We start from the raw sequence: 27,845 nt of genomic DNA on the forward strand, positions 1-27,845 counted from the left end.
TTCAGTACTTTTTAGACAGATGCTATTATTTTTCAAGTAGCTTTCACTGATTTATATATGATTGTGCAGTTCCTTTGATTGCACTCAAATGCACTTCACTGTAATATTCATCTTACAAAAGTCCACAAAAGGGGAAGTCTTGAATGGTTAGGATAGTTAAGAGGCACTTTTTTGACCCAACAGTGGATTTATGCCAGGTAAAAATGACAGATTGGCAGCCATTGTTAGTCGCAGAGTAGACCCACTGAAATCAGTGGACTGAAGTCCATTGTGGTTTTAATGGGTCTACTCTATGAGTATGACCTACTTGGATATCACCCACAATGTGCATAAATGCAAATGGGAAAACAATTGCCCAGACTTATTCCTTTACCCCCAGCAAAAAGCACTGTGGGGACATTTCCGTTTGCTCAAGACGGGTGGCAAATAGCAGCTGATGGGGAGGGGCGCAGTGGGTGAAAAGGGTTAAAGTTACACCACATTCCCAATCCAAGTTCTGGCTGAAATAAAAATTGCACAACTGCAAACACTGTGACTAACATAACATCTAGTTTGGCCTGAATTGTGCAATGGAATGATCCAACGAATACAGCTACCGTGCAACTTCCATTCTTTCAAGAAGCTTGCATAGCAGCCATGTACTCTCTTACTGAAAAGATGGAAATTGGACAGCAAGAAAGAAAAACAGATTGCAATGAATTTAGTGTATGTAACAACTATAAGAGGGTGCCATAAATTTGCAAAACATGGCAGGCTGCCACCCCCTACAAATTCTTGGAACAAGATAAAGTCATTCATATACTTAACAGATGTCAACTATACTAAAACATTGCAAAAATGCTACTCATAGCAAATCCGGGTTTGGCTCCCTGCTCTCAGCGTAATTGACTTGGCAAATGAAAAGAGGTAATCTGGAGTAATAAAATGTACAACAGCAAGACCACACACAACGATGGACCTCATTGACGGCTGCAAATATTTATACAACACTAAAAAAAAAAATTGGCTTGATTAAGATGTAAGAATATACTTGCTATCTTTAGAACTCTGAAGTCAGTTTGTGTTTAACGTGGATTGAAATAACAGTTGAAGATAGTGCAACTTGTGACCTGCCAAGCTAAATTTCAACTCAACAAACCCCCTTGCTTTCGCCAGTCCAAGGCAGGCAAAGAGTGTCCAAATTGTTTTAAAGTACATAACTGCAGGCCAGGCAGTCAGCTTTATAAATATGTAGTGCACACACAGTTCTACTGCTGGTCATTCTGTTCCCAACAGGCTGTGCTTTCAAGTGTCGCTATCACAATACATACACACATAATCAAAATTGCCATACTGGGCAATGTGGGCATGGTCACAGCTGCTATCAAGGTTCAGCACAGCCTGGGCCCCTGCCGAACAACCATAACCCAGAAGAGGGTTCACCAAAAAGAGATGTTTCAACCTGCTCCCCCTTTTGGCCATTGGAACCTGCTAATTTACCCACCTTTTCCCTCAGCCCAGAGGGAGCAAGCAAGCAAAAACTTGCTGTGCTGATAAAGGGGAGGAGCAGCTGCCACTGCCTGCATCCTCATTGGCTCTCTGCCTGACAAGCAAGCCAATGGCACCAAGGAAGAGGACGAGGACGAGGAGGAGGGGCAGTAGCAGTTGGTGGCAATATTGGTGGAAGAGATAGGCTCACTGAGAAGTGTCCCCTCCCACCCAAGGGTCCTCCCAAACCTGGAGCTGGCACTAAAGCATGGGAGATATTCCATATGAAATATGATCCTTACATGCTCAGAGCTGTCATTTATCATGTCTTAGAAGAAGCTCATGAGACTCTCAAACACAGGCTATTTAGTCAAAGCTTTCTACCTTTCTTGGTCGGGGTGCATGTCTTAAAACAGGATGACACCAGAAACCACCCACCTACACAATTGTGGAAGCAAACCTGTGGCTTCTTAAAGATGAGCATGTCTGGCATTGGCTTATGTTCCACTCTGCAAGAAACTCACCTCAAGGTGTGCTCAGATAAATACTCAGGCAGTTGGATATTCCTCCTCACTCCTATAAGCCAACGTGTGTGTCTTTACTGACCTCTCAAACACTTTCTGGAGGTGGCCCCATAGGCAGAGTGTTAACATCACTTCAGGAGCATGATGGGGGCCAATTCACAGAGGCCTTACGCTTGTAGCCGGGAAATTTCCAGGGGCCCAGAGACAATACGGAGAGGGTTTCATCAGGTGACCAGGCCCAGGAACTTACACTGTGATCTTAAATTTTCTGCCGCCATGGACATACAATATTGACTATTCTGCACACACACCCCTGAAATGGTTTGATTTGCCGTATGCTATAGGTTTACCTTATGCAGCTATAAACAAGGTAGCACATATTGACAGACAAATAGTTAACTTTACAGCTCAGCTACTGAAAGATGCTTGTGCAACTTTAGAATTTGTTTGCTTGTTCAAGGCAGTGCAGATGAAGTGACCGGCTTCCATAACTTTGTAAAGATTCACACCCTAAAAAAAGACAGAAAAATAGACAGATATTTTATGCCTAGTAATTCATTCTAATCATTCTTGTGTGTGTGTGTGTGTGTGTGTGTGTGTGTGTGTGTGTGTGTGTGTGTACAGACACATGCATATTGGGGGGGGGGTGTAGCACACTCTACCCTAAAACTAAGATGGGTGAGCTGTTCAGAGAATCCAAAACACAACCTACTTAATTCAAATTCAAGATGGTATCCCATGCAAACTTACACTCGGAGATGAATATCACTGAAATTGATGGGCTCATTTCTAAGTAACTGTGCTTAAGTGTGCGGTAAATACTCTAAAAATCTGGGAAACTTTGAAATCATGAAGGGATTGTCTTCTCATTGTGTCACAATTTTCTGAGATATGCTGTGTAGCAACTCATGATAAAGCATCCTCCTCTCAGGGACTGGGCAGAGGAAGAATGGTGGAGACCACGTCCTTAACCTGACCCTTCCAGAGAAGAAGAAGACAGTTCAGAATTACAACAGGGTTTGAGGGAAGTCACAGATCAGAGACAGATGAGGGGGAAAGCTGGGAAATAATGGGAGAGGAGGAAGAAGCAGCACCGGGGTGTGTGTGTGTGTGCAGCTGATGGACACAGTGTCTTTAGAAAGCATTCCAAATTCCCCCTCTCCCAGAACCTGGCAGGCATTGAAAGTAGGAGAGCAGAAAGCTCAGAGGCAGAGGGCACTTTCCAGCACCTGTAGTGATGACGCATGAAGGGAGAGAGGGAGGAGGTGGAGACTCACTCATCACAATGCCGTTACTCCAAGAGGCTGCATTTTTAAGCCTCTCTCTGTGAATATTGAATAAATAGCATTGGTAAGAACTTTCATTTTCTTATCCGTTCCTGGCTACCTGCCGTGGGGGGTTGGATCCTCTGACGCCTGACACCTCCGTAGGATCACCCTGACTTTGAAATGCCCTCTCTTCTCAGGCGCAAGCAAGCATCAAAACACTGATGGGAGCTGTGATGACAGTAAAAACACAGCTGCCCTCCCAAGCATTTGACTCAAGTAGTGCCTCTTGCTTGGATGGTGTAGTTATGTTGCTAGAATACTGTCTGTTTTCTACATTAAAGCTGTGTTTAAATGAAATACTGTTTTATGGTATTTTAATGTCTCTTGCTCTGGGGTCGTGTGAACAACGAGGAGAGGTTTATAAATCATTCAAATAAATAACATGTGCTTCAATTTGAAGTGTAACAATACCAAATACTATTTCTGAACCCTGTTGATTTTGGTACACAAATTTGACAGGGTTGGGGAAGCACTTAAGCCACCTCAAATCATATTTTTGCCTCCTGACAAATCTCCCCAGATGTTATAGATCTGTGAGACCAAGCTGACCTTTGGAGCACTGCACACTCTGCCTGCAGATGTTCTCAACTTTTCAGTTTTCCTTCAGCTAACTGACACCTCGACGAATCATTTTCAATGCCATTTTAAAACAGGCATTAGCCGTCACCTCAATGAGCAGAGCCCATTGGAAAACGCTGGCAGGAATTCAAAAAGCATTTCGTTCATTGTGTCCCTCTCAAACCGACTTCAGTCAACAAAGCAAGAACAGGAACATAGTGGTGAGAGGAAGCGAGGAGATAGAACAGATCAAAGGTAAACATGAGGCAACATTCAGGATTTGTAAGTGGTGTCTGCTGTCAAGAGAGAAATGCTATGGGACACGAAAATGATAAATTCTCAGAACTCTCAGACCTAGTACTAGTAGTTGTTTGGGGAACTGGCGCTTTGGGGTTTGTTTTTGTTTTTTTGAATGGGGGTTCTTTTATTTTGAAGGGACAAGCATGGGTGTGTATCCCCATCCTGAAAATATTGGCTGATCGTGTAAAGCAAAGTCATATCTTTTTTTACATATTGTTATTTGGGAGCTTGTTGAAGACTTTCCTCTTTCAGCAAGCCTTCTAAGTGGAGATTGCTACCCCATATGGTATCTGTAGTGGAGGATTTCAAACTTATTTCATTCATTCATTCATTTTGTTGTGGTTTGTTTAATTTGTGATTGTTTTCCGCATTTGCTTTGAATTTGTTTTAATATGTGCAATTGTTTTAACTGTTTTTAGATATGCGGTGCTTTTATATACGTATTGCTAACCGCTTTGAGATGCCTTGTGGGAAGAGATTTGTTGATAATAACAATAATACACAAGGCGGGGGGAAAGATGAAATAAACCAAAGAATGAGAGCTGATTTCACAAGCCTTTTCCATGGGGCTGTCAATGTTCGGGAGGAATGAGTGGCCATGCTCACATGTCCGAATCATTTAAATGTTTTCCCATCCATTGCACGGGCAACTCATGGATAAGCAAGTTCTAATGCAGCCAGGAGGGTGCCCAAGGAGAACATTAATGAATCCACATCTTGGTCAGCTGAGAAGTTTATTTTCTCATAACAAATGTTTGCAAAGTCACCCTTTCGACAGGATCAAAAGCAAGCTAAATGGTCTAACATTTCCCCAAAATGCATCAGCATGATTCATACTGACATGACCAGTTGCTTGCGTGTGTGTATGTATTGAAATCAACATAGCTAGCAAGACTTCCAATCCATAGTCTTAAGAAATCTGCAAAAGTAGAAGAGGTACATGAAAAACAGCTTACCGTATTGATTCCTAAGCCATTCAGCATATACAGCACATCTTCTGTGGCTACATTGCCTGTGGCACCTTTCGCATAGGGGCAACCTCCTAAGCCGGCAGCAGCAGAATCCACAACATGAACTCCCATCTGGAAAGCAATCAAAAGCAATAATTCTCAATTCAATATGATCACTGGAGTGTGCTGAACCCCAAAAAACCATCCAAAGAAACAAAAAGGCCAAACACATGAAGAGAGCATTTTCCGCACTCTGTAAATGCAGGCATTTTTTTTTAATTGATTCAGATGCATTTTCTCTTCATTTTCTATTCTACATTTAAACTTGTGTTTTTATGTGGCTTATTTTAGACAATAATTTGAGTTATCTGGCAAGGTTACCACATCCCTGCTTTGTTATATTGTACAGTCGTACCTTGGATGGAATCCATTCCAGAAGTCCGTTCGACTTCCAAAACGTTCAGAAACCAAAGCACAGCTTCTGATTGGCTGCAGGAAGCTCCTGCAGCCAATCGGAAGCTGCAGAAGCCCCGTTGGACATTCCGGTTCCAAAGAATGTTTGCAAACCGGAAAACTCACTTCTGGGTTTGCGGCTTTCGGGAGCCAAAACATCCGAGTACCAAGGCATTTGGGATCCAAGGTACGACTGTATATTACTGATATTCCGTCCAAGTGTCTGACTTATAGTGGTGACCTGAGAAACCAAGTGTTATGTTGTTCCTATTTTGTAAATGAAATTTATAACTTTCTTTTATCCTATTTTATTCTGCTGTATGATGTATATTATTCTGTGTTGGTATCTAAATATGGGCCTATGGCCGTAATAAAGTATTTGATTTGATTTACGACTGTATATTTGAACCTACCATTTTTTGTTCATATATATATATTTGTTCATATATATGCTCTGAATTGCAGCTGTGGGACAGAACAGATGTTTCATGCTTTTGATCATGGATGAAAATAATTTTCCAAGTGTTTCTCAAACAGATCATCCAGTCATTTGCATCTATCTTCTCTTGCATTTGGCATGTTTCCCCCACTGCAATCAAGCAAAATGGCTTTTTTGGCACTCAGTTTTGGCTTAATCATTGTGTGGGTTCCTTCAAATATCTGCAGACAGTGTCATTTGAAGTTTCATTTGAAGCTAACAATTAAACGCACACATCCCACTAGTCTGAATAACTTGGACCCAGCAAGCCAAATGCAGCCTGGGCTGTATTGTGGCCTGCCTGGTGTTTAATTACTTCCACGTTTTGGCATGCAAAGAGACCCAAATTGAAATGCTTATGGAGTTCATATTGGACTTCCCATGTATGGGCTGTGGTTTTTGGACACGGTACTTTAAATTAAATCTAAATTATTATTCTTTATTAACTGCCCTTCACCCTAAGGTCCCAGGGCAGGTCACAACATTAAAACACAGTGTTAAAACCTGATTAAAACAACTTACAATCACAAAAATAAGGTGGATATGCATGAAGTGAATAACTTACTTTGCTATGACGTTTTGTTAAAAAAGAAAAACAAGATGAAAACTGTTCCTTCACTGACCACTTGGAGTCACTGTTGCCTCAAGATGTGCCATTTTCTGTTTGTGCTACTGGTAACTGGACAACTTTTTCTGTTTAAGCTGCTGGCTAAGTGGACAATAAGATTTCCCCTTTATTCAGCATTGGGTTTTTTGAAGATAGGATGTTTAAACTAGCAGGGGGGGGGGGGAATGTGCCACTTCTAAGGGCGTAAAAATGGCAGCTTAAAGGTATGCCCTGTCCAATAGCAGGCTTGCCATATGTCCTAAATTCCCCAGACATATATCAGGAATACTGCGGTCTGTCAAATGTCCAGGAAAACCCAGATGAATGGCAGGCCATGTCAGCAGTGCCATTGTTTGCTAATTTCCCTTAAAAACTGTTCAAAAAAATGGCATTTATTTATTTTTTGCCCCCAGATTTTCACTGTTTGAAACATGGCGATCCTATCTAAGAGCCAGTGCTTTCTACAATACAGAACGTTATGTGAGTTTCACAAGCCTCAAAATTGTGCATTTTGTTGCATCTCTCTGTGTGTTTAGATATAGGTATATAGATATAGATGTAAAATGTGTGTTCTACATTTCTCAGCTCCAGACAAGAGGGCCGGTGGCAAAATGTCACATTCAGAGATCGTCTCCTGTCAATAGTCCCCATCACTGATGCAGGCCCTGGGCCCATTTTTAATATTTAACAACACATCCTCCCTTCTCTCCAGTTGTTCCCATGTTGAATGACTTCTGGCCGCAGTCTTGAATTTTCCCACAGTGACCCAGAAGTCAAGCTCTGATACTGAGGGGCAATGGAGAGAGATGGGCATCACCCTGTTTATGTGAATAAGATGGCTGTCACACACATAAAACATGGCTGCCATGGCTTTTGTGGCATTGGCCATCTTCCTCTCCCCCCTATCTGCCTGCCCACAACAAATCATTTTGTTCTTCAAATCAACACACTGAGAAGGGTTTCACTTTGACTCAATCTTGAAACATTTGATGTAGTACTGATAGAAAATGCAATGTGTGAAGTGCTTCCAAAACCTGCTCTGCCCCACCAAAAGGAATGTGTTACCAGCCACTAAATTAAGTATTAAATGAAAAGGGTGCAACTGTTGAGATTGGGATCTAGTCTGCATACACACCAGATGTTAAAAACACATGTAAAGCACATTATTCCCCTCACCAAGGAATCCTGGGTAATTTGTTAAGGGTGCTGGGAATTGTAGGTCAGGAATCTTTGGGGGGAAATCATGTGCTTTAAATGTACGCAGCCCTGAGTAACTTGGATGGCTTAGAACTGCATCCCATTTTAAAATGGCAATAACTGGCTCCATTCATGAAGTTGTTATAAGCAAAAGTTTTTACAAATTCCTACAAAACAAAGGGTAAAACCTTTCCAAAGTTTATGCCTGCTTAGGTCCCATTCAGTTCAGACTGAGTGTTAAGCAATCCCCATTCAAACTAATAGGACAGCTTTAAAAGTCCAGACTTCTCACAGCAAAGTCCCCAAAACAGAGTAAAACCTGGCACCAGGATCTTAGCCCCACAACACTCTGTAGTTTTAGCCAACTTTTCAGCAAACTTTTTCAGCAGTCCACTGTCCCTCAGACTTGGGGGGGGGGGCGGCGGTGGACTATATTTTGGAAAGAAAAAAAATGAACAAATTCCTATGCCCCACAAATAACCCAGAGATGCATTTTAAATAAAACCACACATTCTACTCATGTAAAAACACCAGGCAGGCCCCACAAATAACCCAGAGATGCATTTTAAATAAAAGGGCACATTCTACTCATGTAAAAACACGCTGATTCCCGGCCCCACAAATAACCCAGAGATGCATTTTAAATAAAAGGGCACATTCTACTCATGTAAAAACACGCTGATTCCCGGACCGTCCACGGGCCGGATTTAGAAGGTGATTGGGCCAGATCTGGCCCCCGGGCCATAGTTTGCCTACCCATGTTTTAGCCTAAAAGCTAAAAGAAATGTTACATTTCCTCCCCCTCTCCCCATATTAATTGGCCTGCTTTTTATAGGGGCTTCTTTCCAGTGCCTCAAGGCAACAGCTGTAAAAACCCTTATTTTTTTTCCTTTTAGGAGTGTCTAGATGTGCAACCTTGTCCTGAAGATCCAGTCTTGGTTGCAGGTGTTTTGACAAGGCCACCTTCAACATTCACAATGTTATCGTACTAAAAGTCCTACTGGATTATTTATCCAGCAATGAAAAATTGCACCAAAGACTCCAATATATATTCTGGTAAACCTTCACTGTGAAACAGACAAGATGTTAAAGCAATACAACTCATGGCTTAGACCCTGTGTTTGTGCGGCCAGGCAGAGTCCCACAAGAACCCCCAGGCAGCCCCCGAGTGGAAATAATGACACAATATGTTCTATGGGATTAAAATTGGCCAAAACTTTATTAAAATTCAGATGTAGGGAGACCTTGGCTCAGGCATTGGGCGTATATCCTTCCCAGCCCCCAGCCAGGGTGGGGTGATCTTCAGGGTTATCCCGCATGTGCTGTGGGGGTTGGGCTAACTCTGGAGAACATATGTTCGAGCAGATAGCCCGCCCCCCTCGACCGCCGCCACTGGACAGCCTCTGGGCGTATGGTCAATGCCTCCCCCCAGCCCCATTTACAGGAACCCTGTTATCGCCGCCGCGATGGGGACATGGGGTCACCACTCCCATGCCCCCCATTTATGTAGATGACTAAAGGATTCCGCCCAAGGCCTGCATCCGCCTAAGTTGTGACGAATTGCTACGGGAAAGGCAAAACCTGCCAATGCAGGGAAATTCCTTTCCGGCGCTTCAACAGCAGCCTGGTTGTAGCAGCGCCTGCGTGGGTGGGTGCACGCCTGTGGAAGAAATAACCTGTAAAGCAAGCATTAATGTTTTGGGGGAGTGGAGGGTGGGAAAGCTCTGGAGCCATCGGCTGCTTCCCAAGAATGACTCTGCTTCTGCTGTGAGCACTGTAAGGTTACCTCCTCCTACCTGGTCAATCCCCCCGGCAACGCCTCCCCAAGATGGATTGGACAGGTAACTGTGTGGGCGGAGACCACCAGTATCCAGCCCGGGAAGGCAGCGCCGGCCTCCAAACTTCTAGGGCTGCTCCGGGGACCCCAGGGGGCTGCGCGCGACCGTGCAAAATGCACCTCCCCTTTTATGTGGGGACGGTCATTCCAGCTAATTCATAAATGCATCATTTCTGGTTTTCTACATTGTTTTTAGGTGGAGATTATTTGGAAGTGCATTGCAGGGGGGGGACTCACCACTCTTTCTTTATGTGATAAACAATAAAATAAAATGTTATACAAAGAATAAACACTAAGGCAGTGTGAAGAGTACATCAGCATGTCAGTGCAGATTTGATTTTTTTTTTTTAATGTCTCTCTGGTTCAGGTTTTCGGTTCATCAGAACTTACCCAAGATCAATGTCACCTGAGGCTAAAGGACCAAAATGAACCTTGTATCATATACAGTGGAACCTCTACTCACGTATGGAATCAGTTCCGGAGGTCCGTTTCTGAGTCAATCCAGGTCGCTGGTAGAAGCGCTGTTCTGCGTGTGCGCATTTGGCAGCAGCACCGTTCTGCGCATGTGCAGACAGCGGCAGCCGCTTCTGCACATGTGCAGACGGCAGAAGCCGCTTCTGCGTTGCGCAAACTGCGGCAAACCCGGTATTTACTTCTGGGTTTGCCGCGGTCGTGAGTCGAATTGTTCGTGAGTAGGGGTGGTGGTAAGTCGAGGTTCTACTGTACAAGCTATGAATATGAAACAGTGACTTCCACATCTTAACCACATTTTAGTCTTACAATCCAAAGCAGCCTTTCTTGAGCTTGGGTCCCCAGATGTTGCTGGACTACAACTCCCATCATCCCTGAACACTAGTCCTGCTAGCTAGGGAAGATGGGAGTTGTAGTTCAACCACGCCTGGAAACCCAAGGTTGGAAAAGGTTGATCTTGAGGGCCCAAAAGGGAGGGAGTCGTAGCCTCAATCCATCAAACAGTGTCAGTGCGGAAGGCCTAAAACATTGCAAACAACCTTCACTAATCTTTTCTTTCATTCTTTCTTTTTACAAGGATAAAAATAAAGTTGTCCAACTATCTGGCCAGACTAAATGCAACTCCTGGCATTTATTGCAGCTGGAGAGCTACACAGGTGCACTCTTGTTTTCAGCTCATTTGAGGAAACAGAGACAGCCGTCTCCTTTCCAGTGCCATTAACTTATTTACAGCTGGACCTGGAGACATTCTATTCATCATCACAAAGTATAAAGCCAAATGTCCATCCCTCCTCCCTCCTTATTTCTCTCCCCCCCCTTTTTTCAGGAGCACCACAGATTAACAGGTTAGAATGTTTTCCACATGTCCATTTTTACTGTCAGGAGAATATTAAAGACGTTTTCCAGCTTCCGCAGCTCAGCCAGATGTCCGCAGATCCCACGGTGAGAGCAAAATTGGCAAAGTAGCCTTCTCATGACCCCAGCATTGTTTTATCAAGGATCGGTTTTAAAGTATAAAGGGCCGTTTCTTGCTGAGATCCGTAATGTTTTGCAGCCCTTTCCCCTGCAATTACACAAAAGTGCTGACTTTGTTGAACTACTGATACGTGGTAGTATTTCTCATGACTCCTCTCACACTGTGCTGTAATTGATGTTTGCCTTGGCACCCGAAAGGTAGCAGGTCTTATTTCCACTGTACATTTCCGGACACTGGTTTCAGTAACATCAGCGTGGGATATTGTACTGGGCATATGTTTTGTTGTGCAAACATTCACTGGTGATTTACCCTGTCAATCTTCACAGACTAGCCTCTAATTACCAGGGGCCTCAGATGGACAATTCCTAACATATTTTCTATAGCTGCACCATTTGGTTTGCCCTTCACCGATGTTGTCAGGCAGCAGAGGAACCAACCCCCACGGCAGGTTGCCAGGAACGGATAAGAAAAGGAAAAGTCATTACCACCTGCTTTTTATTCAATATTTACAGAGTGAGGCTTGGGAATGCAGCCTCTCGGAATAATGGTGTTGTCCCAAGTGACCCTCCATCCCCTGTTTCTCCCATTTCCTCATGGTGGTGCTGATGGCCCTTTGCTTCTGAGCCCTTTGCTCTACTACTTTCAATGCTTGCCAGGTTCTGGGAGAGGAGGGGGTCTGGAATGCTTTCTAAAGACACTGTGTCCATCAGCTGCTGCCCTCCTGCTGCTTCCTCCTCCCCCTCCTCCTCCTCCTCCTCCTCCTCCTCCTCCTCCTCCTCCTCTCCCATTATTTCCCAGCTTTCCCCCTCATCTGCCTCTGAGCTGTGATCTCCCTCAAACCCCTGTTGTAATTCTGAACTGTCTTCTTCTCCTCTGGAAGGGTCAGGCTAGGGAGGCGGTCTCCACCATTCCTCCTCTGCCCAGTCCCTGACAGATGTACTGTGTTCAGAAAGTCGTAACACCAAAATTTATTTATAATGGAATTATTTACTTAGATTAATCTTCAGCCATGTTTTATTTTGAGAGGGTGGAACCCAACTGTTTCATAATGCGCTATGTTGCATTAAACAATTGACCCACGATAGCCAGGTGGGACTTTGTTTTCCTTCTCATTTTAACAGGGGAGGGGAGAAACTGTGGTCCTCTTGAAGTAGTTGGATTACAACTCCCACCATCTCTGAACACTGACCAGGCTGGCTGGGGCTGATGGAAGCAGTGGCAGACCTTGGGGTCTCAAAACTCAGCGATGCCAAAATTTGGGGTGCCCTCCCGCCTGTCACTTTCCAGTCTACTTCATAGTTGTGATGTCCCCGAGGCTCTGAGACCAGTGCAACCACACCAGTCACACTCCCCTAAGTCTGCTTCTGATGGAAGTTGGAGTCCAACAAGATTTGGAGGACCGTGGGTTGATCATCTGTAGTTAAAAATGAAATATCTAATTATCTTATATAAACGGAGAGAGAGAGAATCTCATTATTCCACCAGGAAACAAATCTGCAGCCAACCCACGCACAAAGCCCTCTTTTTCAAGCTATCTTATCTGCCTGCTGAGCAGCACCTAGACGTCTGGGAAAGCTTCATTGTCACTTGTACCACCTTCCATCAGTAAAGTTCACGTGAAAATGTATTTGTGTATTTATGTGGCCTGTGCAGAGCCCTGAAGTCCAGAAAGAGAGGTCTAGAGGGTCAAATTCAGTCACCATGCCTGAGGCTGCCCACCCCTGCTCTAATACTGAACAAGAAGATGCAGAGCCCAGGACACAGGTAAATGCCAGGTAAGAACAGGAAGCCAACAAGCTTTCACTCAACTATAAAAGTACTGGGGCTTCAATTCTTTGCATAGGATGAGTTTGCTGGAGCAATTTGGCAGAAGAAATGTCCCAAAATTGTTGAGCTTTTTAAAGACAAACCCGAAAGCTGTGGAGCTTCTTCTTTTTACAAAAATGCAAAAAAAAAAAAACCATTATGTTTCAATGGACTTGCCTGATTTTTGCCAGGACAAAGCACCACATTTTGGAAATTCCCTCTGGACATAATTTCTGCCTTTGAAATCTGGACATTTGGCAGCCCTAATATAATTTGTTGTACAAGCATACGAATGCCAACTGATTACTACAACTAATACAGCACTCACACTGTAAATAATTTTTTCTAAGCGCTTCCTTTTTAAAAATAAAAATAAAAAGCATTCAGTTTGATTCTATAAATCTATGAAACTGTCAGAAAAGGCCTTGTTCACAGCATTTGGAAGCAATTTTCTTCTAGTCCAGAAAACAAATGTCTGTTTCTGACCCAAAGAGGGAGAGATGGAGAGGGAGAAAGAGAAAGAGAGAGAGTCTAGATTACTGCCCTGATCCCTTCGGAAGTGGAGGATACCAGCTCTTAACATAGTAATTTAAGCAGTCAAGTTTAAAAAGGCACAGTAAGATGATAAAAGGAGATCTATAAAGAGGCTACTGCTACGATTGCGTGGGAGGGTGGCTATTAAAACAGTGTCGGGGGGGGGGGGGGTTCCACACCACAATCTGTTTTTTCCCTTTTCTTCTAGTGCTATACTTGCACTACTGTGAATCCAGCATCAGATTCCACATACCAAAGCAAAGGTACCCTAGTTATAGAATAGATAGCCCTACTGCTGCATACTTTCATCATCACCATCAAGTCTTTAAAATGAAGGGGGGGGGAGGAAACTGCCATAACATGTTGAGGAACTGCTAAGGAAAGAGGAAGCCTTGATGATGATGGCCACGTCTGTTTGTTAACTTCTTTACGCGCTACATCAACCTTCACCAACCGGGTGCCCTCCAAATATTTTAGACCACAACTCAAATCAGCCCAGGCAAGGCTGGGCCATGGGAGCATGTCTGCCTTGCAGTAAAATTGCAGGAGCGATCAGTCCCTAACAGCATGATCCTGCACCTGTCTGCTCAGAAGTCTACATGAGTTTAGTGAGTCTTACCTCTAGGTAAGATTGCAACCTAAAGCACTTATATACATTTTTAAAAACTTTATAAAGCTTATAATTTAATAATAACAAGGCTTTGGAGGATAGGACTTGACTTTTGGTCCTTTTCACTAGTAAACATCACGGGCACTATCCAATGCAGTGGTACCTCGGGTTGCAAACGCTTCAGGTTACAAACGCTTCAGGTTACAGATTCTGCTAACCCAGAAATAGTACCTCAGGTTAAGAACTTTGCCCCAGGATGAGAACAGAAATCATGCTCCGGCGGTGCGCGGCAGCAGGAGGCCACATTAGCTAAAGTGGTGCTTCAGGTTAAGAACAGTTTCAGGTTAAGAACGGACCTCCGGAACGAATTAAGTTCTTAACCAGAGGTACCATTGTAGAGGTCTACAACACTCACACAACCTTATTCCAATATAGCCAACTCTTGGATCTAAACAATGGGGTAAAGAGGTGGGGGGATCAAAATGATATTTCACCAGAAGGAATAAGGTGCGGTAAAGGTAAAGGTAAAGGACCCCTGGACTGTTAAGTCCAGTCAAAGGTGACTATGGGGTTGCAGCGCTCATCTCGCTTTTAGGCCGAGGGAGCCAGCATTTGTCCACAGACAGCTTTCCGGGTCATGTGGTCAGCATGACTAAACCGCTTCTGGCACAACGGAACACCGTGACAGAAACCAGAGCACACTGAAACACCGTTTACCTTCCCGTGGCAGCAGTACCTATTTATCTACTTGCACTGGTGTGCTATTGAACTGCTAGGTTGGCAGGAGCTGGGACAGAGCAATGGGAGCTCACTCCGTTGTGGGGATTTGAACCACCGACCTTCTGATCGGCAAGCCCAAGAGGCTCAGTGGTTTAAACCCACGTCCCCAGAAGGAATATTGTGGTAGGGGCACTCTAAGTGCCATGTTTCCTTCAACCAGAGCTAGGGATGGCGAAGAAATCTGGTTCGCATTTTAATAGAAACTCCCTGGTTCACAGTTCCTGAAACAATACGTGAACTGAAGTGATTATGTTTCTCAATTGCACTTCTGAAAATGTGCACATTAGGGGAAGTGACATATAAAAATGTATACATTGGGAGATAGTCACACTAAAATGCTGGCAAGTTTTCATAAGGACTTTTTAAAAATGCACACTGATGTGGAAACATGAAGAACTGAATTTAAGACTAGGGAAATGGGAAATTGGAGAAAACAAAACTGAGAGATTCATCATCTCAAACTGGAGTTCTGCCTTGAGAAAAGGTACCTAGAGTCTGTTTAGTGCATGGATAACAACTGTACACTTAGTGGACACACACACACAGTGGTACCTCGGGTTAAGAACTTAATTCGTTCTGGAGGTCCGTTCTTAACCTGAAACTGTTCTTAACCTGAGGTACCACTTTAGCTAATGGGGCCTCCCACTGCCGCCGGTGCACGATTTCTGTTCTCATCCTAAAGCAAAGTTCTTAACCCGAAGTATTATTTCTGGGTTAGCGGATTGTGTAACATGAAGTGTCTGTAACTCGAGGTACTACTGTATTAAGAAAGGCACCAGAAAAACAACAGTGAATTATAGAATTATTTTTTGGGGGGGGGGTAGAGAACCATGGAGGAAATGAGGCATCTGTTTGTTATATTTTCCACTTTCCTGTGCAGCTACCAGCCTAATCCCCACTTCACTTATGCATTAAAGTGGTCAATGTTAAGGGAAAAGGGTGATTTGAAGAAGCCATCAGAGCCAAAGTGCAAGCAGAAAACATGATAATGCACACATAAAATTAAGGCTTAACAACTCATCTTGTATGACATGGATCCTACTAAAGGTTTTTATACAGCTGAGCTGCAGTTTAACTTGAACCTGAATGGGCCTCAGATGGGATATTGTATGCAGTTTTGGTCACCACTTTGGCATATTGAGGAGAATCTAAGAGGCAAAGAGCCCAGAAGTGTTTCCCCCCCCTCCATTTCTGTGTTTAAAGCATGGTGGCAGGGGGAGTTTAGAATGCCAGATGTATGACAAATAAGGCTTTAAAAGGAGGGTTTGTTTTTTTCCCTAGAGTGGGGTGCTCAGAGTATGGCATAAACAAAAACAATAAAGTGTATTCAAAGTGTTTCCAAATTTCATGAAGAAAGCAGAAATGGCATGGTGATGGTCCTGAGATAGGACAAATGATAGATGCTTCTTTTTCGAATCTGATCTGAGCAACCAACAAGGTACAAGACCAACCTGAGTGACCTGTGCTGAGAACTACAAATGATTTCCAAATATATAAGCCCTCCTCTGACTACTTATGAGGTGTGAAATGCTTTTCAAAAATAACACAAGACTCCTGAGAAGGCAAAAGCGATTCCTCCTGCTAACAGAAAGGCAGTGATATATGTGACAGAAGATGCTGACTGGCTACGAAGAGCTGGAAAATTCACAGTGGAGGAGTTACATATGTAATTAGAAAGCCTGAAATACAAATTACCTCCAGGAGAAATGGCTTCCCCCAAAGAATTCTGGGAGCTGTAGTTTCTTAAGGGGGTTGCAAAATGTTAGGAGACTCTTTCCTGAAACCCTGGAGAACTACTGCCAGTCAGTGTAGACCAAGGTTTCCCAAACTTGGGTCTCTGGTGGTATTTGGATTACAATTCCCATCACCTCTGACCTCTGGTTCTGCTAGTTTAGGATGATTGGAGTTGTAGTCCAAAAACAGCTGGAAAACCAAGTTTGGGAAACCTTGTACTGAGCTAGATAGACCAGCTGCGTGACCCAATATAAGACAGCTTCCTATGTGTCTCAGTTCATCTCCTTTTCTTGGAAGAGTTCAAAAATGAGTTGTATGGTTGGCATGGGAACCAACCTAGTAGGCCCAAATGTTATGGACTACTGGATTTCAAGACAAGGGCCTGGATCCAGCTGGGTGCATGTGCAGGAACTGGGCAACATATGAAGAGCTTTCTTTGAAAACAACTGTTCTGGCTGATCAGCTGCTTGAAGGGGAACTTCATTTACTTGGCCCGCCTCACCTTCCCTTGTCTTAATCCAGTTTCCTGTGCCTATTACCGGTAGCATGATTCTTGCTTCCAAGAGGGCCTCTGACATGGCCATTGTAGAGTGCAGGGTGAAGCTAGAAGCCCCCTTTCCAGGCCCTGACACTTCAGAACAGCACAAAAGCCTCATATATTCAAATATTACTGAATAGTGGTAACGCTAGTAAGAGCAACAGTGAGTAAACACATCATTTCAAAAAGTCTTTGGAGAACTTGTTAAAGACTATCTGAAGGAAGCACCATATCGTTTGATAGCAGTCCGGGTTATATAATTCTAGGATAGTTTCTTTGTGTTTTGCATTGCAAGGCCAAACTGCACATTGCACAAGGAGATCCAAGATTCCAAATCCTGATATTTTGAGTTCAACTTTAAAAGCTGCCAGGGACAGGGGGCTTCCAAATTATCCTGTGCCATTCTCTTAATCTAACACCCACACACCCTCCAAAGTTGCTGTTAGCTGCCGTGGAGAGGACACATACAGGCTCCTAGACATACCCGACAACCATAAAAGGCAAGAATGCCATGATTCAATTCTACTGTATATGTAGCATCAGACTAAGCACCATGTGCTATTGATATGGTTTTCCAGAAGATGCAGGTTTGGGGAATTGCTGGAGTGAAAAAAAACCTATGTCTATTTATAAAAGAAGTCCTGTTACACTTACTGTTTTCCTCCAAAATCCACTCTGCTTCCTGAAGGATATATTGGCCATATAAATAATGGGGATCCAAAAATATCTGGACTCCATTGTTTCTCACGCTATTCTACTTCCCCACCCCCTGTTAAATACATGGAAATTTGGAGATCTTATCTTCATTTTCCATGGTTCTGTAAGACATATGTTAAAGAAATAGAATCTGGGAACTGGAGACTGAATCTTCCACCACCTCAATGGTATGATCACAGCAGGAAACCTTTTTTATATCTATTTACAATTTTTATTTATTTCAGCCACTTATCAAAATTTGTTTATTACTCTTCTCTAATCCTTAAGATTAAGATTTCTAGTACAACACTCTGAAAAATCAAAGCACAGAATGCTCACTACATATTTGGCAATTTTCCATGTGGAATTCAGAAGACCAAGCCGTGTGTGTGTGTGTGTGTGTGTGTGTGTGTGTGTATCTTAACAAGTATTTTCAATTGTTTCTCCTAACTTGGTTTGTGAATGCAGAAGATGCTATCAAATCCCAATAAATGATGTTTTCACTTTTTCATCAAATAACCCACTTTTATTTTATGAAGTCAACACAACTTATATCAAATGACACCTATGAATGAGACAGATAATATAAAAAGGTGCCAGTGATACAGACCACTCTATATGTTGCTACAGCTGAATACTACTACTACTTTATCATCCTTCTCCCAAAATCCTCACCTGTTGCCCCCATCCACATTAGCTCCAAGGTCCTAATGCAGGTCTTTCGAATGATGTCCTGGTACAGTTTGTATGGATTCTACCTTAGAGCACTCCTTGATGTTGCTCTCAGCTGCAACTGTTAAGCACTGAACTAGGAGCTGCAACTTGAAGAATGTCAAAGAAAAAAATACCTCCTCTCATAAGTCTTTTGACCTACCACTGGTGCAGTGGATCATCTCTGCCGGTTCTACTAATACTAGATGTGCTGAGTGTGGACGATCATCAGCACTTTGGCTGAGAAAACCAGCCAATCAAGTGTGAACACTACATCTGGGCTGAAAGAAATATTCCTAAATTGGCCTACATGGTGACAGTCATAATATATACTCGATGTTGTCAAATCCCCCTGCAAGCAGATCAGGATTAATGGCCAATAAACAGGTAGCCTGGAAGTGCCCTGAGTATCTGAGCAGAAACTATGCCGTTTTTGTACTCTGTACAGCCTCTAGCAAGTTGTTAAATCCAAGCGTAATGTTGAGTTGTTATGGTAGAAGCAGTAATACTGGTCATAGCAGGAGCAACTAGTATCAGTAATACATCTTGTTGGTCCAGATTGTTTCCTTCTCCCTTGGAGGGAGGTCGCACAGTTTCCTATAAATAATACTTTGCCATTTCACATTGCCTTTGTCATGTTATCCAGTCTCCACATGCAGTTTTACTCAAAGCACTATTTTTACCCAAACAGCCAGCCACGCCTCCTCCTTCTTGCTGACTTTGTCACTTCTATAAATTCTAGAGTCTGATATTTTAATATCTCGGTTTCTGGGTTCAGCCAAGTTTCAGCCACCAAGCAAAGACTTAGCCATACTTCTGTTTAAAATCTTATTGTTTTGAAACATTCCTTCATATGCTTTTTACATTTGCACCAAAAACACACTATTTAGAAAGACATCATATCCCAACTTAATGCCTGGCATTTATTCCTTTCAGTGGCATCAACAATTAGATCAGGCGTCAAACCACTTACTCTGGAGAAATCCTTTTTTTATTTTAGTAATGCCTCCTCAGGGTAAATGACTTGAGCACTGTAATCTTAACCTTTGAATGTTTTGGCTAAGCAGTCAGCCATCTTTCACTACTTACTCTTTTGTTAGAACAACACTTATAAAACCTCTTAGGTAATTTCTTATGCAAATTCAGTGACTTCGTCCAATATCATTTGGAGTAGGGCACAACTGAATGATGGAAAGTTTTCCTCACCAAATACCATCAAAGTATTGTTATTTGTGTGGGTGGGGGTGGGGAGGCTGAGTACTATCTCTGCCAGAACAGAAACATGCTGAGCAGAAGACGACATCAACAATCTAGAGAACTGGTGCAAAAATATTACAGCCTACAGTTCACTAAATAATAGGAGACAGAATGTTGCTCTGCTTTCATTCATTCAGGAATTGTCTTTACAGGAATTGTCTTTATACTTCTCATTGTCATGCTAGTTTATTTCTCCTGCTAAATAAAGATGTTAAATTTAGTCAGGCGGGGGTCAACAATTTTTACAGATATGTAAAGCCCGACTGTATAGATACCCTACCCAAAGCTTAGAGCTTAAGCAGATACATTGCAGGCAAACACATACAACTAAGGGAGCCCCTTTTAAAGGGTTGGGTAACAAATAGACTTTTCAGAGAAGTCACAACCCTTTCTTATCTACCATTTCACCTCTCGAAAGAAAGAAAGAAAGAAAGAAAGGTGAAAGCTGTTTACTCTAGCTTTTCAGAAGTGTGCATTGTTTAACTCCAGAGAAAGTATAATTTTGTCAGGCCAAGTGCAAAGTTGTAATGCGCCCCAACTCCTACAATCCTGTTTTGAAAAAGTGGAGGACTGACTTTTGCCCTTCCACTTTTTGCCATTTTCTTTAGGCTCCCTGCATTTCTAGGTACCCACCTGGTATTCCTAGTCCCAGCAATATGGTATGTATGCATGTATGTATAGACTTATGCATATTATCACATGACAAATGGCCTTTCAGTGATGCTCCCTGTCCCTGGGAATCTGCTGTCAGTTCCCATATCTATGCGCTCCAGGGACGAAAGGGCTCATTCATTTACTGACATGTGTTCAGGGGCCTGTAAATTCGATCAGCAGCACTGGCTCCCACTGTCCTTGGGATTTCAAGGTTCCCTGATTTATTGTGGTGCTCATCCTTTCCTCCTACTGCCATTCCCTGTTGGCCCTGCATGCCTAGAGGCAATGCCAACAGGGATCAAGAAACCTGGAACTTCTAGTTCATAAATATCCTCTGGCACCACCTACAATTTAGCCTCATCTCCCCCACCCCACCCACTGCTAGTACAAATGAACTCTCTCTGTGTGCTAATTGATAAGTGTGTTTTATTCCCAGCAGTAGCTGGAAGTAAGCGGTGTAGTGGTTAAGAGCAGTAGACTTGTGATCTGGTGAACCGGGTTCACGTCTCCACTCCTCCACATGCAGCTGCTGGGTGACCTTGGGCTAGTCACACTTCTCTGAAGTCTCTCGGCCCCACTCACCTCACAGAGTGTTTGTTGTGGGGGAGGAAGGCAAAGGAGAATGTTAGCCGCTTTGAGACTCCTTCAGGTAGTGATAAAGCGGGATATCAAATCCAAACTTTTCTTCTTCTTCTTCTTCTATCTTACAATGAAGCAACATTTCAATATAGAAGTTCAAAGGCAATATCCAGGCAGCATAATCTATTGATCCAGTTCAAGGGTTGCAGGAAAGTGTAAATAATACTTAGGTTGGGGCCAGCTCATTCTTCTCTTCCTTTCTCCCAGTCTTTTCTGGTCTCTCCCAATACCGCTTATCCTCTTTCACATTTCATTTCTTATATCACTGCATTCTCATTCTTCTACTTATAGCTATCTTGCCTCTGAGGACTTTCCTGCTTGACTCTTATTTTGTAGGTGCGTCATCCACTCAGTTTTTTACTGGTCCCCAGCTTCCCTTACTATGCCCAACTCTTTTTTTCAAGGCCAGTTTTTGGATTGCCTCACAGTTAATCTCATCTGTCTGTCTATCTATCTATCTATCTATCTATCTATCTATCTATCTATCTATCTATCTACCTCTCCACCCGCCCACCTCAATCTCCAAAGCTAGGCTGTTTAGGACAGGTATTCTGGAAGGTTCCATCCCCTCACAATTTAGACATTGCAGCTGAACTAATGGCCAGCTAGGATTCCCCACTGCCACATTTTGGCTCGGCCATAGAGAGCATGATGCACATTGCCTTTCATAGTTGTTCATCAACAGAACTACAATCGCACTGCCAGAAAACAACGCATTCAGCCTGTACATGTGAGGGGGGGAGTATGTGCTAGCCCTTGACCCTATGCTTCTGGGTGTGTTGGGTGAATCCACTCCACCTCGATCTTCCCACATTGAGCTGAAATGTCTTCTAAGCACTTTGGGGGAAGGGCTGCAGCACAGTGGTAGAGCATGTCCTTGGGATGCAAAAGGTCTCAGGTTCAATGTTTTTTAAACATGTTGCTATGAAAAATTATAGAACAGAGCTAAGATCTACAGAAAGAAAAGTGGTTCTGTTAGGGGAAATGCTTGGAGTATCCCAGTTAATGAATTCTACAGGCTTTGGGGTTTTTGTTTTTAAGTCTCCTTTATCCACATGCAGATTAATTCCTGTCTTTCTAAGTTAAGAAGGCACCGCAAATGTGCACTTTGAAACTAGTTAGCATCGAACTCTGACTGTTGCAGTCAGTAACAAATGTCGGAAGAAAACCCATGTCTCCATCGCTTCATTTGGAATTATAATTTAACAGCACTCTGCCTAAAAGGAAGCATGTCTAATATATTAGTGAGTTTTCATATAGTAAAACTTGGGCAATTCATCATGCAGCAGGTTTTCAATACAACAATTCAGTAGTCACCAGCTGGGACCAGAAAAAAACTATTTTCCTGAGGACATTTCCAATTTCCACTTTTCCTAAAGCCTTGGAAATAGCACTTAAAGTAGCAATATATTATGATATGATGCAAAGTGGTACTGAAGAAACTTCTATATTTGTTGCTAGATGGCTGGGTTACCCTTGAACTGTTAAGAGTCTAACAGTACAGTCAATCCCATCCATAGCACCCAAGCCATCAGACTGCAGCCAACTCTGCTCCAGATTCATTTGCAATGTTTGGGTGCAAGATGCTTGGTACGGTATAAAGTGAAGAAACACACAGAAAGGCATAAACAAATCAAATAGTCCATATTGTATGCATAATAATTCACAGGTTGCTATATTTTGATTTTGTACCAGCCCGTAGTGTTCTATCCATTTCTGTCCATGTTTGTGATCTTTTCCCATTATATATTTTTGTACATGTGCAACTTAACTTCTTTTTTTCGAATAAGATTGCGGACAAATATGTAAAGTGTGCCCATCAATGACAGCCACCCGCAGATTGATGCAGTGCAGAAATGTGCGACTCGCATTAAGCTATAGCATGTGATCCTCAGCTCATTACTTGCATCTGGCCTGGACCCAACCCAGATCATACATTGACATCAGCAGTGAGAGAGTCACTGCAGTACAGCTGCACCCCTGCCTATCTAGGTAACCTTGGAAGGAAACTGATCACATGGGTAGGACAGCAGTATGGTGGCTTATGAACATTTAAAATAGCCTTACAGTGAGTCAGAACACTGGGGCACCCAGTCTAGAACAGTGGCAGAGCATCTGCGATGCATGCAGAAGATCCAGATTCAGCACTCTGCATCTCCAGGTAGGGCAAGGAGACAAGTTTGTCTGAAATCCTGAAAAGTCGTTAGCAGTCCGTGGAGATAACACCAAGCTAGATGGACCAATGGTCTGATTCTAACACCAACTGGCAGCAGCCATTATCCAGGATCCAAGGCAGAGCTCTTTTCCATCAACTGCTACCTGATCCTATTTTGTTGTTGTTGTTTAGTCGTGTCCGACTCTTCGTGTCCCCATGGACCAGAGCACGCCAGGCCCTCCTGTCTTTCACTGCCTCCCGCAGTTTGGTCAGACTCATGTTGGTAGCTTCGAGAACACTGTCCAACCATCTCGTCCTCTGTTGTCCCCTTCTCCTAGTGCCCTCCATCTTTCCCAACATCAGGGTCATTTCCAGGGAGTCTCCTCTTCTCATGAAGTGGCCAAAGTATTGGAGCCTCAGCTTCAGGATCTGTCCTTCCAGTGAGCACTCAGGGCTGATTTCCTTCAGGATGGATAGGTTTGATCTTCTTGCAGTCCATGGGACTCTCAAGAGTCTCCTCCAACACCATAATTCAAAAGCATCAATTCTTCGGTGATCAGCCTTCTTTATGGTCCAGCTCTCACTTCCATACATCACTACTGGGAAAACCATAGCTTTAACTATACGGACCTTTGTCGGCAAGGTGGTGTCTCTGCTTTTTAAGATGATGTCTAGGTTTGTCATCGCTTTTCTCCCAAGAAGCAGGCGTCTTTTAATTTCGTGACTGCTGTCACCATCTGCAGTGATCATGGAACCCAAGAAAGTAAAATCTCTCACTGCCTCCATTTCTTCCCCATTTATTTGCCAGGAGGTGATGGACCTGATCCTTTACCTGGGATTGAATCTGGGCGCAGTCAAAGCACACGGTCTACCAATGAGCATCTCCTGAGCAAGGGAGCAGCCATGCCCAAGAGGCTCCCGTTCTGCTCTGGAGCTTGTGCAAACCAATCCTTAGTCCCAGGGAAGCTGCTCACTCCTGCTAAAATGGAGTGAGGAACTTTGCATATGCCCGTGCTTGCTCTTCCCCTCCTTTCTGGAGCCTACATAGATGCAAGGATGAATGAGGCTAGCGCTGAGAAAACTTTATTTGGATAAGACCAGAGACTGGATCTTACCTGCATCGCTGTGAGAATATTGGCTAAAGCCTGGCCGTACGTGTCATGGCAATGCACTGCAATTGACGCCACGGGGAGCTCCATCATAACAGATTCCAGCATGCGCTTCATGCTGCCAGGAGTCCCCACACCTATGGTGTCTCCCAGGGATATCTCATAGCAACCCATGCTGTATAGCCGTTTGGAGACCTGGGGAGGGAATGGTAGGAGAACCAAACATAAGCAAAAGAAGAACAGGGAAAAGAGAAAGCAGTTTTAAGAGACTTTTACCGATGAATAATTTCTAAGGAACGGAAAAGACCAACACTAGGATCCTAGTCATCTCCTTTTTGTTTCCCCGCATTAATCCTGAGGGGGCCTGTTTTCAACAGGTGGTCCTTTCCTATCCTTTCTAGAACAGCCTTCCCCAGCCTGGTGACCTCTGGATGTTATTGGACTACAGTTCCCTTCATCCCTGACCATCACTCATTCTGGCTAGGGCTGATGGGAGTTGTAGTTCAGCAACATTTGGAGGGCAGCAGGTTAGGGAAGGCTGTTCTAGAACATCTTTCAGGTTATGCCTCTCTGCACAGGGCTGTGTTCTTTTTCTGATTTTTCAAGCTTTTCAGAATTAAGTTCTTTTGTTGAACAGTAACTTAAGAGTGCCAGGTGTTTTCAATGGATTAAATAGTGAAACGAACGTCTGGCATTTATTTGCCTGCTCAATACTTCCATGGAAGTCAAAGAGAATTTCTGTTGCAGATGGATTAACATGCACTATCTCCCCCCCCCTTTTTTTTTTGCCTATGTGTGTTTGGGAATCTGAAAAGTAATGTGTATTTACAGAAAAAACTCAGGGAGGCAAATTGGATGCACCTGAGAGGTATTTCTCTGTGCTGGCATCCTGGGCCCAGGTGGCATGAGCATCGTCTAGCGCTTGAAAGCAAGAGCGCTGTCACATATCAGGAGCTTTTAACCAGTGGTGTTCCTGGAAGTGATCCAATTTTCACTCCTGCTGTTCAGGAGGGTTTTCTCTCTGCATTTACTGCATTCAGGCTTGCATCCTAATCCCACCTGGGTCCAGCATACAAGCACAGGAGAAAAGCCCACTGAAAATATACAGTGTCCTCCAGGACGTAATATAGTACCATTCAGCTTTTAGAAATTTTACAATGCGGAGCCAGCTATTAACTATGGAGAGCAGGTGTAGACCCCACAATTCAGGAGCAGGCTGTGGAATCATGTTCCCTGAACCTACCCCTTTCTTCCTGGACACTGAAAAAACCTAGCGGTATATATTTCTTAACAGGCCATATAATGTCGCTTGGAATTTGCAATGTATAATGCTTATGCCACATACTTTTGATTCAATGGATGTCGTACCGTTTTTCCTATTGCACTTTATTGCCTACTGTATCATGGTCCCCAAGTGCAGAGGAGATACAAGAAACAGCTACAGATGGGTGACAAGTGCTAAATTGGTAAAATACCAATGATGATAATGGGTTTTGCTGGTGGGACGAGTATGATAAAATGACAGGGTGCAAAGCTGCTAGTCCCTGGTGTCCCACATGATTATATGCTTAATCTAAAGGCCAGAAGATAAATGACACAAGCAAGATTTAAAAGTCTGCAAGGAGGATGAGAATCCCATGGCTATTTCTTTTAGTTTGGCACAACAGTTCCATGATTTACCCAGAAAAATTCAGGCATACTGTATACAATTTCTGGTAAATCTCGGGAAGGGGGAGATTGTTCATGACTTTCCAGGGCCTACTACTAGTATTATTTGTCATTATACTATTTATTATTGTTAGGCGACTTGTATGCCACTTTTCAAAAGTAAGGTGCTCCTGAAAGCAACTCATAATGACGATAATGAGGACAAAATCTGACAAATCTTCTGTAGAAGAAGGCATTAGATAGAAAAAAAACACAGGATATTTGTGGAATCAAAATGAAGAGTTGCATTCCTGCTGAAATGCTGAAAGGGGGCTTTATTGACAAGGGGGTGGGGGTTGTGGGAACTTGGCCTGAGCATCATATCAAGGTCTTTTGGAGGACAGACTCCAATATGGTTTTGCAATAGGAAATATGGGAACAGCACAGCTAAACCTGTCACCATCAATATATCTAAACATATGTCACACGCAGCTTGACGGGAAAACCAACTGAATCAGAAAATTGCTATTCTTAATAAATGAAAGTTGTATCTGCTCTGGGAGAAGTACCGTGATAAACTCCATGTAAACAGATACTCAGGGCTAAGAGGCAGGATAAAATGAAAGAGTTTAGAGGGGGGAAACTACCGTAAGTGGAAACAAACTCTAGCACTGTAATGGCAAAAACAGAGAAAAAGAAAACACCGTTCCTGGATTTTTGCAACGTGGCTAGGAGATTATTATTATTATTATTATTATTATTATTATTATTATTATTTCCTGGTTACCCACATTTGTCCTATCTTGCCTCTACTATTAAAGGACTGATTTAAATATTGAGGTACATCATTTGACAGCGCTGTGAGAAGTACTGAGAAGTATTGCATTACGGTGGATGCCAGGCGAGATGAAAACTCTGTCATGAGGTAACTCCAAGTTCCAATGGTGTTTTTACACATGTAAGCCATCACTTGATGCTACAGTTATCAAGTGATGAGCTAACACTCCCTGAATAGGCCAACAGTTTCTTAGAAATTTTCAACTTTGATCTGAAGTCTTGGGTTGTGTAGAAGTGTTTCTTGGCACATGCTGCAGGTATGAGTAATGCTATCAAGTGCCGTCAAGTGAAGAATCTAAAATCTATTGTGTAACCTGACTGCTTCCTCAATCAGTTGGTTAGCCAAAGGTGGTGGTTATTCTATAGTTCTAATGACCACAAAATGCTGGTGGCTACTAGCTATGACACACTCTGCATGCATGGGCAGGAGCAGGAGCATAGCTGCCAAGTTTTCGCTTTTCTCGCGAGGAAGCCTATTCAGCATAAGGGAAAATCCCTGTAAAAAAGGGATAACTTGGCAGCTATGAGCAGGAGAGAGAGAATTAAGAACTGCAATGCAAGAGGAGATGCAGATAACTGAATGTGCGGCTGGGGTGTAAAGGTGGTGAGGGATCTGCTTTTGACTGTGATGTGAGAAACCGATGCTATTTTACAGATTAGAACTGTGGAGATTCCTGTTCTATGCTCAATGGGCATTATTTCTGCTAATGCTCAGAGTTCTCCTGTTTTGAAACGGGGATATTTTATGTCGAATTTTTATTTTGTCTGTTCTCTATATAATCCAATAAAATCATATAAAAATGAGAAGAAAAAACCCTGTGCAAATAAAAAGCATGCCCTCAAGTCAGCAGTCCTTTCCCTTCACAAGAAAATAGATCCCCGGGGAAGTATAGATTCCTGGGCTGTGTGTTTTTAAGTGACTTACTTCTGCAACTTTCGCTGGCTCAATATTTCCTTCATAAGGGCATCCCAATGCACAAGACACATACCTA

At 43.1% G+C, this 27,845-nt stretch overlaps 1 protein-coding gene across 1 annotated transcript in view; it reads right to left on the reverse strand.

Moving 5' to 3' along the window:
- Window positions 1-964: 964 nt before the first annotated feature.
- The window catches only part of HMGCLL1 (3-hydroxy-3-methylglutaryl-CoA lyase like 1), a 55,151-nt gene continuing 28,270 nt past the window's right edge, over window positions 965-27,845 (reverse strand). Inside the window, exons 6-9 of the mRNA XM_088665768.1 lie at window positions 27,779-27,842; window positions 24,376-24,564; window positions 5,134-5,259; window positions 965-2,501 (exon numbers count right to left, since the gene is read on the reverse strand). Of these exons, the coding sequence (XP_088521894.1) occupies window positions 2,400-2,501; window positions 5,134-5,259; window positions 24,376-24,564; window positions 27,779-27,842 (481 nt within the window). The 3' untranslated portion in view covers window positions 965-2,399. The remainder of the gene's footprint in view (window positions 2,502-5,133; window positions 5,260-24,375; window positions 24,565-27,778; window positions 27,843-27,845) is intronic.

The sequence above is a fragment of the Zootoca vivipara genome, chromosome 3 (assembly GCF_965207765.1).
Source record: "Zootoca vivipara chromosome 3, rZooViv2.hap1.1, whole genome shotgun sequence".
Taxonomy (NCBI): domain Eukaryota; kingdom Metazoa; phylum Chordata; class Lepidosauria; order Squamata; family Lacertidae; genus Zootoca; species Zootoca vivipara.